Genomic DNA, 13470 nt, shown 5'->3' on the forward strand with positions numbered 1-13470 from the left:
GTCGCTTTCTATTACTGCGTCAGTCCTATTTCATAAGGTTCTGGTAGGGTTAGGATATTATATACTGGAAACCGATCAGAAATATTTTCCCGATCAATTTAAATGGTTAAAGAAAAATTGTTTTCATGTTATACGAAGACCTTTATTTTTTCATGGTTTTTAGCACGTCTGACAAGTCGATATCGGACGGTTACTTACGGAGCTTTTCTTTTATAAAAAAAAATCAAAAATCATTTCTTTAAATAAGGCCGTTATTTAGCAATTTTTGAACGTCAAAGTTCATTTATTCAACATCCGCCGGTTTCTAGTAAATCTAGCTGTAGTTTAGAAACGGTGCTTAAATTCTTCAACACAGCACATACCCTAACATTTTATTCTTGGAGTTAAATGCTAACGTTAAAAGAGATACATATTTAGTTTCATGCCCCTTCTCCATGGTATGACATTTTGGATCCGCGCAACTAGAGTCATCAGATCTGAAATTTTACTTTACCTAAGTGCCTTATTAGGTCTAGGATAAAAAAAACTTTCTGTTTTTGAACGAGGGATAACTTTGTTTACAAATCAAGTATGTTATGGTAAATGACAATTGACAGGTAATAGTTGACGCTATAAATATTAAGGGTTTATCTAAAAGGCAGAAATGACGCAACGCATAATTCTTTTGGGAACTTTTAGCAGTATTTCCTCTGTTTTCCTAGAGTGTGACGTTTGTTAGTTGTATCAATGTTGATGTTTTGTCTCCAGGAGTCAGTCGCCGCCCAACCAGCAGTTTAACGTCATCCGGAGGGTGTACCAGCAAGATACACTGAACAAGGATGCTGATTACCAAGCCCCGGCTAGACCATGTATGTTCTATAACAGTTACTAATGTGTTACCAGTACCACAGAATATAAAATAGTAGTGTTACCAAACCTATCGTTACAAAAAATCGTAAATTCTGACCTTCTTTTTGAAATCACTACTTTTTTTTGTTAACTCTTGGAAAAGAACAGTCGTCGTGAGTTTTGGGCACTCATTAAAAAGGTTTAACCAGTTTTAATAATAAATAAATTCATACACGCGTCTGATATTTCAAATCCTATTTGAAATATCCTGTTTAATTTTTAAGGAAAAAGGTCATGAGGAATTACTTTACGAAATAAAGTTAACATTGAAACCTTTAACCATTATTTTACGTATCGTTACAGGGAGTTACCGGTGCAAGAAGGTCATCAGTGGTTGTGGCTTCGGCGATTGCCTCATGCACTCCATCCCACTGGTGCGATGGCTGCCGAAGTACAAAGTTCGAGAGTACCTGTTGGGCGACCTGGTTGCCGGCGCCACCACAGCCGTTATGCACATACCACAAGGTGAGAATCACATAATACTCGTCTGTTTATACTAGTTCATAGTAAAACAGCCTAGAAGATTCTATAGCCGGGACAACTAATTTCCGAATTAAACGTACTTACTGAAATAAAAAGTTATTAATTTTGGTACAATCCATCGCTTTCAACTATGACCACTTGAATCAAGACTTCATTTTTTTTCTAAATTCTATTGATTTAAAACAGCTATGATGTTTTCCATTTTGATAACCGTAAGATTTTACATAATAAATCTTTAGGCTACGATTAAGCTTAAGTCGCAAATTGCTATTACCTTTCGTCTAAAATGTTCTTTTCTCTTCACAGGTATGGCGTACGCGCTCCTAGCAGAGGTCCCACCTATAGTGGGTCTGTACATGGCTTTCTTCCCTATACTAATGTACGTCATATTCGGAAACTCGCCCCACGTCTCCATGGGAACATTCGCTGTGGCCTGTCTTATGGCTGGCAAGGTAAGCAAACGTAACAATATAATTACTGGTAAAGTGTAAAAATTTCGACTTTATAATAAATAATATAGTACTAGCCTATATAAGTCCCACTGGTGGGCATAGGCCTCTTCCCGTATGAGGAAGGTTTGAACATAGATCGCTTGTTTCGTAAATCAGATATCGACTCGAAAACTAGGAAAAAGGCTCTTACATTAAGTACTCTTAGATTAGTAGCGAGCATTGATATCTTTTTGATTTGTTAGCGTATTTTTGGAACCTCAAAATTCATTTTATGTCTTTCATATTTCTTTGGTTTCCAAAATAGCTCCTTTACGTTACCGATTATTTTTATACAGAAAATCCTTTTTTAATAATAAACTTGGATACGTTTTGCAGGTAGTCTCCCAGCACGCGACACATGCTGACGCACTACATATGAACATGAACATGACAAATGCTACGACGACAGGTATGCTTTAATTTACATTACTTTAGTCAAAAATAAAAATGAAAATGCGTTTTATAAGAAGTCTACCATAAATTCATGAAATAGTAGTAGTAGTAGTAATAACAAATGTCGCTTTCGTATTGCGCCATTTTGCCTGAAGTTTTTTTTTTGTTTTGATTTAAAAGGTGGCAAAGGTTCAAAGTATTTTTTATGTCTTATTAGGGAAACAAGGACTTTATATTCCATAGCTGATATGATGGCTACCAATAAAAGCTTCTTTTTTGTGAACGAGTTGTGTACTCATTCTGATGTTTTCTGCTTCAGTGGTTGCCTTGGACACGATACAATACACGCCGATACAAGTCGTGAGCGTCGTGAGCCTCACCGTTGGAATGTTTCAGGTTAGTTAAATTGAGGACCCCGGTCGTTATTCACACAGACGACACTCGTTACGGATAATCCGAAACTAGAAAGCCTGATAACCTGTCCAAGAGGTCTCGTGTTGCTCAGGTAACTGGGCTGAGGAGGTCAGTCAGGCAGTCACTCCTTGTAAAACACCGGCATCCGGTTACATTAGAAGACAATCCCAACATAGGTGGGAAAAGGTAGATGATGAGGCTTATTATAATAGCGGCAACAAAAATACACATGAAAAAATTTCAACTGCCTAGCTATCATGGTTCAAAAAATACAGCCTACTGACGATGGACAGACGGGTTCCTTTTACCCTTAGGACACGGAACCTTATAAATATTTTCCAAAACACCTTTTAGTACTATAAACTTACCCAGTATTATATTTACCGGTAGATGATGATGTGGGTGTTCCGGCTGGGCGCCGTATCCACACTGTTATCCGAGCCGCTGGTCTCCGGATTCACGACGGCTGCCTCCTTCTACGTATTGGCCTCACAGCTCAAGGATCTCTTCGGAGTCAGGCTCCCACCTCTACCTGGCAACTATAAAGTCATATTGGTGAGTAGCGCCTTCAAATTTTCTATTTTGTCCAGTGAGTAAGTTTTCCGCCTTCGGCTATGCTGTTAGAGTAGCTAAAAGTAGTTTTATGACTGCGAAAAAAGTGGTTTATGTGGAGAACTATTCAAGAAAGGCAGAACGGCTTTTTACCAATGGTGGGGAAAACATTGGGCAAAAATAATCGATTTACGATCGTTTTTTTTTTTGGAAAAAAATCATAAAATGTTTTATTAACCACTACATAAAGATATCGAAAACCATGTATCTTGTTTTATATTTTGTTTTGTCTCCTTTCAGACGATTGTAGAAGTTGTTAAGAGTTTACCGAATCTCAACTGGGCCGCATTTACGATATCTGTCATCACCTGTTTCATCATCGCATCAAATAATGAGTTACTGAAGGTAAGCGTCTTTGGAACTATTCATCAGTTTTTCCATAGTTCATTTTTTCTTTTGTTTTGTTTTTTTAACCATATTTTCGTCTACATTTCCTTAATGCTTGGTATCTGTGTGAATATCTTACACATATTTTCACTATATGTACTAGAGCTTATCCTTTAAAAATAAAGAATAGAAATATTTTAGTCATGTTTCTGCATTGTAAAAAATGTTTAGTACTAAAGTACAAATTAACTGCATTAATCACCAAGGGATTAAAAATTGTGACAAAAAATAAAGCACCCAATATTAAAATGTAGAAATTCAGACAGGTGCACAGCTTTTGATAACCACACATCGTGCTAACCTTGTTTAACCTGTATATTTTCAGCCGTGGGTGAGCAAGAGGTCGCGTGTGCCGGTGCCCATAGAACTGCTGGCCATTGTGATCGGAACTCTAGCATCTAAATACGGCGGGCTTAAGGAGAAGTTTGGCATCGGCCTTGTGGGAACCATACCTACTGGGTAAGAAACATATACATATGTACTCCTTGATGCAACGGTTTACTCACGCGTATTTATCGGGATTGGCCGACTAGTTTCGGACACAATCGGTTACCTAAATCGTGAGCAGACGCGGCGGGATCGCGGGTTAGAAAACAGGTCTACAGTTTCTGTCTCAGACACTGCAATAAATAAATTAAGCTGTGGTAGCCCAGTTGTTAGACCGTGTTGGACTGTCAAATCAAAGGTCTTGAGTTCAACTCCAAAGGCACGCAAAGCATTTTACGTATGTTTTAAGCGTTTTAAAATGACTTCGTTTTTTTGCGTAGTTTGAACAAATTTTTGATTCAGAATTATCAGAAAACATGGCTCGTCACTAACTACCTTATAATCAAGTTTGCCCACTTGCCCGCAGTCTGCCGGTCCCCGAGATCCCAGCGTTGGAGTTAGTCCCGAAGGTGGCGGTGGAGTCATTCACCATCACCATGGTGACCTACACCATATCCATGTCCATGGCGCTCATCTTCGCCGCCAAGGACAAGTATGAGATTGACCCTAACCAGGAACTGTTGGCGCTGGTGAGTCACACTAACAAATATTAAATTGTACTTACTTATACAAATCATGCTAAGGACATATTTGCAATGCTTTCTGAGTAAGGTCCATTTTTATGCATCTATTGTGCGTGTCTTATGGATGAAAATCCATGCTATTATTTTCAATCGACTCCCAAAAGTAGGATATTCTGAATTAGAGTGTTTTTTTTCATGTTTGTTACCTTGGTACTTGGAATTGGATGAAACGATTTTGTTGAACATTTTTCAAAAGTTTGGCTTAGTAGTTTTTATTCGAAGCAGGTTACATGTTTTGGTCGTTTAAAAATATTATTAAGAAGGTTTTTTATTTAGGATGGTAATGTATTATGTTAACAACTTAATTATCATTAACAATTAACTATTATGTTAACAAAATATTGTGTTGAAAATAACTTTTACGTATCTCTTTACAGGGTTCAAGCAACTTATTCTCTTCGTTCTTCGGCTGTTCGCCCATCTGTGCCAGTTTAACACGTTCATATATACAATATCAGGTAAGTCCTATAGCTTTTTCTATGTTAGGGTCGACTTTGAGGCCAACCGAGTGCAGGTATAATAAATAATGTCGGTCAGACTGGTTGTTGTCTTTCTCCTTTAAAGACTGTTAAAGATGTATAAATAACAGCTAGGACCCCCAATTAAAGGAGTCTTGCGATAAACGGAGAAACTGGCATATATGGTCACCTATACGTGGGCTGACCTTATCAAGCGTAGCTTAAACGAGCTCCTCATTACTTATTGCCTTGGCCAGGTCGGCGCCAAGACCGGTATAACATCTCTGGTGAGCGCTACGCTGATCCTGTTCGTGTTGCTGTGGATCGGGCCCTTCTTCGAGGTCCTCCCGCGCTGTGTGCTCGCCTCCATCATCGTCGTGTCGCTCAAGGGCATGTTCATGCAGATCAAGGAACTCTCCAAGTAAGTTTAACTGATGTATTAACTAAAAATATGAAGATATGGGCCTATTTGATGTGAGTTGTCAAAATACGTTAACCAATTTTTTTTATTCAAATTTTGCTGATGATGATAAGGTTTTCAAACGACTTTAAATAGAAGGAGATTTTTCATTCGACTGTGTTTTGTTTTTTTTTTTACTGGTAATAATTATGGTCTGAATCAACCGATTTTGTTGTTGTTTTTTATAAAAAAACTTTTTCTTAAAAACTATTACAAGTCCAAATTACTATTGTTGAAAGTACTCACGGTTTTTTCACCATACACTCACTGACACTGATGCGGTGGCGCCCTCTGTGTCACGGCGTTCACCTTCCTGCTTGCCTCCCTCGCTTCGCCCTCCGGCTGCTGTTGTCACCAGTAGTGCTGCTCCACGCTCCACTGGATCCTCCCTGCACCAACCGGTCTTCCACCTCCAGCTCCTGGCACCCACTGAAGGCTGATCTGGACAGCAATCCGCTGCCCAGTATCGAAACGTAGAATGGTAGATTCTACCACCTCTGGAACCCGCCACAACATTCAACTTGTAATAGCTGTCATGTGATCCAATAATCTTGTTTACGATTGTACGTGTTTATTGTTGAAAAAAAATATTATTTAACAAAAAGACGCTTACCGCGCGGGCTGGTTCCAAGAGGCAGAACAGAGAATCGTTCAAGGATTTTCACTCAGTGGCCCTAGATAAAAAAGAAAAGTCTTATATTAATCTTGTCAGTTCCTTGATATTGGAAGTTGTTATTTATTTTCGCAGGTTCTGGAAGCTCAGTAAGCTGGACGCGATGGTGTGGATCGTGACCTTCTTCGTCACAGTCCTCATCAACATTGACATCGGGTAATAAACATTATCTTTATGCAAAAGCAACCTATCAATAAAAAATATAGTCCCAATACTAGCACAAAAATTGAAACTCCAAATCAATGAGGCTATAAATATGTTTTTTCATCTAACTACAAAAAGACGTCTATATTCCAAAAGAGGCTATATTTTTTTTGTTTGTTATCTCAGAACTTCTGATTGGATAAACCGATTTTATTGATTCAATTTAAAGAGAAATGTCTGGTCCCATAAAAATGACACCAATTTCCCTAAATACTTTTTATTTAAGTCAGTTTCACTTTTGTTGTTGTTAATAAATGTTACTTTTCTATTCTTTCCCAGGTTGACAGCCGGTTTACTGGCGAGTGTGGGAGCTCTGTTCTGCAGGTCACAGAAACCTTACACCTGTCTGCTTGGAAGAGTATTGGACACAGACCTCTACCTCGACATTAAGCGATACCGCGCTGTGAGTAACTTTCACCCACATTCCAAATATCTCTCTAACATTCTAGAACTTTTAAACAACGCCATCTAGTCTCAACTATGCAAAGCTTGTATTATGAGTAGGTACTGATATAATGACTGCACGGATAGTCGACTGGTTGAGGACATCACACCAAACTCACTGAGGGAGACGTGTCGCGGTTTCGGTCCCCGTGTAGGTCAAGAGTTTGATCCACCAATGCTTGTCCGAAGTATGGGAACGAACACGAACTCATAGACAGAGGTCGTGCATTTGACTTGAATGATTGTGAAAACCCGCGATACATGGATTAAAAACCTTAATGCGGGAGTCGTATTAAGGAAAAAAATTGAAAAAGTTTTGTGAAATACGAGTTAATAGTCAGGAGCCTGACATTAGCACCAATCCTTGCGTCCTCAGAGTCGTTCTGATAACATAGTGACTTAATTAATTTAATCCAAGCCCGGCCAAAACTTTTGCTAACATCCTCGATAATTGGACACCTTTTTTGTCTTAAATACTACTTATACTGACCTCGCCTCTGCCCAAAATATAACAAAAACGCAGTAACAAAAACACCTATTTCAATGTACTAAATTACTTTATTAAATTCACGGCTTTGAACATTAGATATAAATGAAATCTGCATTCAGGTGAAGCACAGCACAAACCCAGTGGTAGAAATACATTTTGATTTTTGTTTAATGCCCGATCAACATTCCACGGCTAGCCATCTCCAACTCGTTATTATTGTAAAGGCAGAGTATGACGAACTGCACGGAGGACATAATTATTATGTTAATTAATATGAACGCGAGCCATTTCACGAAGTCGCACAGGCTGATCTGGTAGCTCAAGGAGTAAGGATATGTTTTGTCTGAGATAAATCTCATTCTTGATGTTGTCCCCCCTTTTTAGGGGATCGCGGATTTTTTTGCATTTTCACTTTTTGTATTTTTTCCCGTTTTTCAGATGTGATTTGAGATGATGACTTTATTTGAGTGTTTGTGATACTGATGACGGATGTCAGTTTTGGAATGTTGATTTGTTTTCTCTTTTTTTTTCAAATTCGAAATTCGATGGAGTTCGGTCATTGGTTATACAACCTTTTTTGCGGATCAGTTAGTAACAGACTATATTCCTTCATCGTTTTGACTTCGAACAACTCAATCTACTATTATTATTTAAAAATATTTTGACTATACTTTCATGCCTCAAATTGATTGATTGATTGATTTTTCATTATGGCTTACTTGTAATCATCAGACATTGCTTTAAAAAATTGTTGGGAATTGATTGTCTTTACACATTCCCCGCATATCGGACAACATCAAACCATTTTCTCCAGAAAACCTTAAACCTAACTTGTACAATACCTTATCACTAGGCTGAAGAGTTACCGGGCATCAAGATCTTCCACTACTGCGGTGGGCTGAACTTCGCCAGTAAGAACCTGTTCCGCGCCACGCTGTTCCGGAAGATAGGCTACCTGAAGACAGCTGAGGTCGTCCATGACGAAGACAACAACCTCACCAAGAACGAGGCTTACGAGTGGGACCATCAAATTAGTAACAGGGTAAGTTATTGTGTACGTGATATAATACAGACAAACTCGAGAGATGTTCGCGGCGGTTCTGGTTTAGTCAGTAAGAGTTTGACACTACTCGCTTTGTCTAACGAACAAATCCCAAACTACCCAGAATTGGGATTGCTACTGCCATACAACGGTAGGTTGCTAAGCAATTAAAATTACTGAAAGAAAAAGTAGTTCTGTGCTACCAAGCATCTGATGGTCTGAATTAGAAAAAGGTCAAGTGCTAGTCGGACTTACAGCAGTGAATATTTGGCACAAATAGGCAAAAAAAGGGTTGAGGAGGTCAGATAAGCAATCGCTCTTAGTAAAAGTTGCATCCGGTTAGACTGGAAGCCGACCCAAACTTAGTTGACATGAGGTGATGATGATTACCTCATTTCATGATTTCCTTATTTATTGATGAGTTTATCTTCACTATCCTCGCAGGTCCAGTGCGTGATCATCGACGCGACAGCTCTGTCGTACGTGGACGCGCCCGGCATCAAGTCGCTGGTGGCGGTGCAGCGCGAGCTGGTCTCCAGCCACATCACAGTACTACTGGCTGGAGCTAATGGTAACGTATATTTTATAGTTTGCTTTACTGATCGTGTTCAATATGGAAACGGCTAAGCCGATAGATAGCCGAGTGGTTGAGATCAAAACCCCAAAACGACGGTGCACGACGGGTCGCGGATTCGATCCACGCGTAGGACAAACTTGTGTAATATCCACGAATGCTTGTGCTGAGTCTGGGTGTCTTGTGCATGTGACTTGAATGTTTGTGAAACTGATTTTTATAGATTTTATAGTCTTCTAATATATAAAATTCCCGTGTCACGATTGTAGTAACCGTACTCCTCGGAAACGGTTCGACCGATTTTTATGAAATTTTGTATACATATTGGGTAGGTCTCAGAATAGAACAACATTTATTTTTCATATCCCGAAATGATAAGGGTTGCTCACAATAAAAATTAATTTTTATTTTTGGACGAAATTTTTTTGTTTTTATTTTTTTATAATGTGGCATTAAAAATACATACAACTAGAAAAAAAAATATTCGGAAAAACAACGTTTGCTGAGTCAGCTAGTATTTTTATAAAAACAACTTCATCACAATAACTTATTTCTTTTCCACAGCTCCAGTACTAGAAATGATAGAGAAATTCAACCTTTTAGAAGCAGACAGACTACAACTGGACACGTTCCCGACTGTCCACGACGCTGTGGTATACTACAACGTCTTGAAGTCCAGGAAACATTCTGTTCCTATCACTGTGACCTTATCATGAGGACAAGTAAAGACCTCAGAGAAGAAACCAGGTATCTGGCTGTGGAAGTATGTAACTAAAAAGGAAAGACATTTGTAGCCTCGTTTTAAGTGTATACGGAAACTGGAACACGTCACATTTAATATAGAAACTCTAAGGACATGTAAAGGGAACCAAAAGGTATATAGTAATTATGCGATGGTTAAAAATCATAAAGTTCTAAAGCATACGTGATATTCATGTTCTTTACAGAATTCTAATGATGGATAACTATTTAACATCCCAGTGCTAATATTAAATTATTGTGTCTTCACTGTATTAGCAATAATTACTGTAATACTTTGAAATCCCGGTGCGGTCGAGGAATTTTCTTGGTGACTGTACGAAAACGTTAAAACGCGTTAAGAAAATTTTACAGGGCTAGGAAAGATAGTTAAAATAGTACAAATATTAAATTGATTGATTGAAATACGCTTCCAGGTTTCGTCTATAACTAAAATAAAATGGGGGCTTGTTTGGGGTCATTAGTACTAGAATTTGTCATATGGGGTCATGAGTACCGCATCGCGTCCAGTCTCAATCTTCATCCACTCTAGCTAATTTTATATCGTTTTTTTAACCTGCTTTTTCCTAATCGAATATTTTTTCTTAAATCCCCTTGCGATACAACGGTTCAACTAAGTTCTGTACAGTATTATAATACTAAGAAATATGCAGGGTAAATAGTGAAATACAGGTATTTATTTAAGTAAATAAATATGTATATATAATGAAGAGAAATCATTCAATGTTTGGAAATCTATCTTGGGGCCTACTCTGCTTAAAGTAAGACGTTGAAGTGAGAGAGCTCACTACCTGAGGCAGTGTGGCATCTCTTTTCCACAATGGAGTAGGTTCGACCCCGAGATTAGTTAATTAACTATAGTCTTTTAATTTTAATCAAATGTATTCAAAATGTTGAAAACGATTTCATCAGTGTCACAAAACCAAAACTACTAGGTTTTTATCGAATATTAGCTACGTGATAAAATAATAATCTTCATTGTAATTGTTTTAAATAATTTTGTTATTACTTCAAAGAAGTTTCATAGTTCAAAATGCGCTTTTATTTATCTTTAAGTTTAGTAATCATACTTCGTTTCATTCTTGACGACCATTTTGAAAAACAGTTTCTAACTATTTTAGAGTTCTAGACCCCCATTATTTGGGGTCATAAGTACTTAAACCTGCCAGTTGCAATAATTAATGTTACTTACCGCCGTATTCACCGTCACTTATACATGTCGAAATTAAGTGTCAGTCTGTCTATACAATTAGCATATACGTTCTAAAATGGACAAGTCTTACTCTGTGCGACGTACCCTGGGGTCGATCCCCGCGTACGACAAACATTTCTGTGATCCACGAATGCTTGTCCTGTGTCTGGGTGTCTTGTATGTATATACCCTCGTGATGCAAGGAAATACGTGCTTGATAAGAGAGTCCTTTAATTAAGAAACAAACTATTTTTCTCTATAGCACTTGACACTTAAGAAAGCCATAAAAAAGTGAACTTTGTGAATACAGCTAACAGATTATTTGATCAATAAATGTGATTTAAAAGTTACTCAAGTTTTTTATAATAAACTGTAAATATTATAAACGTGCCATTTTTATTGATCAAATATCTTAAGAAATTATGAAGTACTTAATAGTACTTAATTAACTATTTTATTAAGACAACGCTCATTTGGATCAAGATTTATTGTTTTTTATTGATCTTATATTATTGTACAATTTCTAGTGTCATATATTTTTATTATTTTTAATTGACTTGCAATAAACTGTTGAATGTGATTAACTATTGAGTCGGCTAATTTAAAATGACCTGTCTGGCGTTGGGCGACTAATGTTGGAAAGAGATGCAAGTATTTATAAAGTTTAGTGTTAGAAAGAAAGCAATGGCTTACAGCGCTATTCAGATAGGTCAAGTTATTTTCGTCGAAACATTATAGATATAAATTATTTATGTGTTGTGGCCTTTTAATTATAATCTAATATTTCGCGTTGATATAATCATTATGTATTTTAATACCATTTAATGGTACAATAAGTTTTTTTTATGCTTTTTAGCTTAAAATGTTAATTCCTTTAAAATATAATGAGAAATCAAATCAGTTCTTATAGTGCTTATAAATAAATCTATTTTATTTTGAACTAAAAAAATACGTAATTTATTTTTATAGTATTACGTACCTACTTATTAAAAAATCAAGCATAGATTATATAGAAACTGCAAAGCGCAGGCAGCTATATTTTTTAACTTATTTATTATAAATAATGGCATAATATTGTATGTGCGGTGTGTGCAGTTTTGTTGCTAGTATATGTATTTATTGCTAAGCCTGTTGTGATATTTAGTACCTAATGTGATTATACAGGATGTACTTAGAAAAAAATAGAATGTTGAATATGAGTTGTCTTTTATTTAGAAATAACTTTCTCCACTACCATTTTCAATCCCTACAACCAACTTCACTAAACTGCTGAGCCAAATTCGGTGCAATTATGGGACCAAACGCAATTATTTCAGGAAAAAGTTTCATTCGGTTTATCTTTTCCTTTGATTCCATGACAATTACACCAAGTTAGACTAATTTTATTACAGTTTTAATACACTCACTTTTCTTGTTTGTTTGTCGTTCCGGTTGGATTTTTGCAACTCAATTTTGAGACACTTCCCGATAAGCTAGCAAGCTGAAATTTTCAGGCTAGCTTCAAACCCGATGACATTCCAATTTACAAATATAAAAACGGCTAGACCGATTTTAATAAAATTTGAATAGGAATGGATTTTTTAAAGCTATTAATTATTTTAATAATCCGATTGTGTTAAGGGACTTTGTTTCTGATGTCACCATTAGGTACGATTCTAACCTGCTATGCTTGCTGCTAGTCTGATGATTGCTGCCCGGTCCTTCGCGTTATAAAAAGAGGTTTGATTATAAAAATACTCTTTAATAGTCTTATAAAGATAATTTTATAATTACATCTAATTAGGCATAACGTTAACGGCTGAATTGTTTCTCATTTGAAGCGAATCGCCCTTCGATACGAACGGCTCGATAAGAAACATATTTTTTTGGTTTATATCTTTGATTAATTTATTTGTCACAATGACTATTACATCATTATCTTACAAGTTTGGTGTAAATTGCATTTAGCAACAGTATTTTCAGAGCATAATTACCTATATTCCCGCGAATTACATAATAACCTAAGTAGGAACTTAATCTTTGTTGTTAAACTGTATTCTATTATTGGTACACCTTTGCCCTGTTTTTTATATCGCTGTTGTAACAAAAACAACAGGAATATATCACCTGTAAAAATGTCAACCGCCTAGTTATCGCGGTTTATGAGATATAGTCTGGTAACAGACGGACAGACAGTCCGGTTCCTCAATAATAGGGTATGTTTTAACCGTATCTAATATAAAAAAGAGTTCCATCTTGAGCTGAGGTCTATGAATAGCAGAGGAATAGCTAAATCCAACAGTGGATTAGTACTACGTACTGAATTCAACAAAATTTTAAAGAAAAATACCAATGCCTAAATATTTCAATAGTTTCTTACAAAAATGTCGTTAATATCTAGAAGAAATTGAGCGTGAAGATACAGTAACATTAATTAATATAGATAAGACTATCTGT

General features: G+C 36.7%; 1 protein-coding gene and 1 long non-coding RNA gene across 7 annotated transcripts in view; one reads left to right on the forward strand and one right to left on the reverse strand.

The window, feature by feature from the left end:
- The window catches only part of LOC113496003 (solute carrier family 26 member 10), a 45492-nt gene extending 33671 nt beyond the window's left edge, over positions 1-11821 (forward strand). For all 6 annotated transcript variants that reach the window (XM_026875051.1, XM_026875048.1, XM_026875049.1 and 3 more), the window contains 16 exons: positions 748-848; positions 1192-1353; positions 1678-1823; positions 2199-2271; positions 2575-2651; positions 3060-3224; positions 3522-3626; positions 3994-4127; positions 4522-4684; positions 5116-5196; positions 5454-5617; positions 6405-6485; positions 6813-6936; positions 8321-8509; positions 8954-9080; positions 9648-11821. In XM_026875051.1, coding sequence (XP_026730852.1) covers positions 748-848; positions 1192-1353; positions 1678-1823; positions 2199-2271; positions 2575-2651; positions 3060-3224; positions 3522-3626; positions 3994-4127; positions 4522-4684; positions 5116-5196; positions 5454-5617; positions 6405-6485; positions 6813-6936; positions 8321-8509; positions 8954-9080; positions 9648-9799 — 2044 coding nt within the window. In that variant the 3' untranslated portion in view covers positions 9800-11821. The remainder of the gene's footprint in view (positions 1-747; positions 849-1191; positions 1354-1677; positions 1824-2198; positions 2272-2574; positions 2652-3059; positions 3225-3521; positions 3627-3993; positions 4128-4521; positions 4685-5115; positions 5197-5453; positions 5618-6404; positions 6486-6812; positions 6937-8320; positions 8510-8953; positions 9081-9647) is intronic.
- On the reverse strand, positions 6171-13417 carry LOC113496008. Its single transcript, XR_003400773.1, has 2 exons — positions 12695-13417; positions 6171-6330 (listed from the first exon to the last, which is right to left on the reverse strand). It is a non-coding gene; the product is annotated as an uncharacterized LOC113496008 (long non-coding RNA).
- Positions 13418-13470: the final 53 nt, after the last annotated feature.

This window comes from Trichoplusia ni, chromosome 7 (genome assembly GCF_003590095.1).
Source record: "Trichoplusia ni isolate ovarian cell line Hi5 chromosome 7, tn1, whole genome shotgun sequence".
Taxonomy (NCBI): domain Eukaryota; kingdom Metazoa; phylum Arthropoda; class Insecta; order Lepidoptera; family Noctuidae; genus Trichoplusia; species Trichoplusia ni.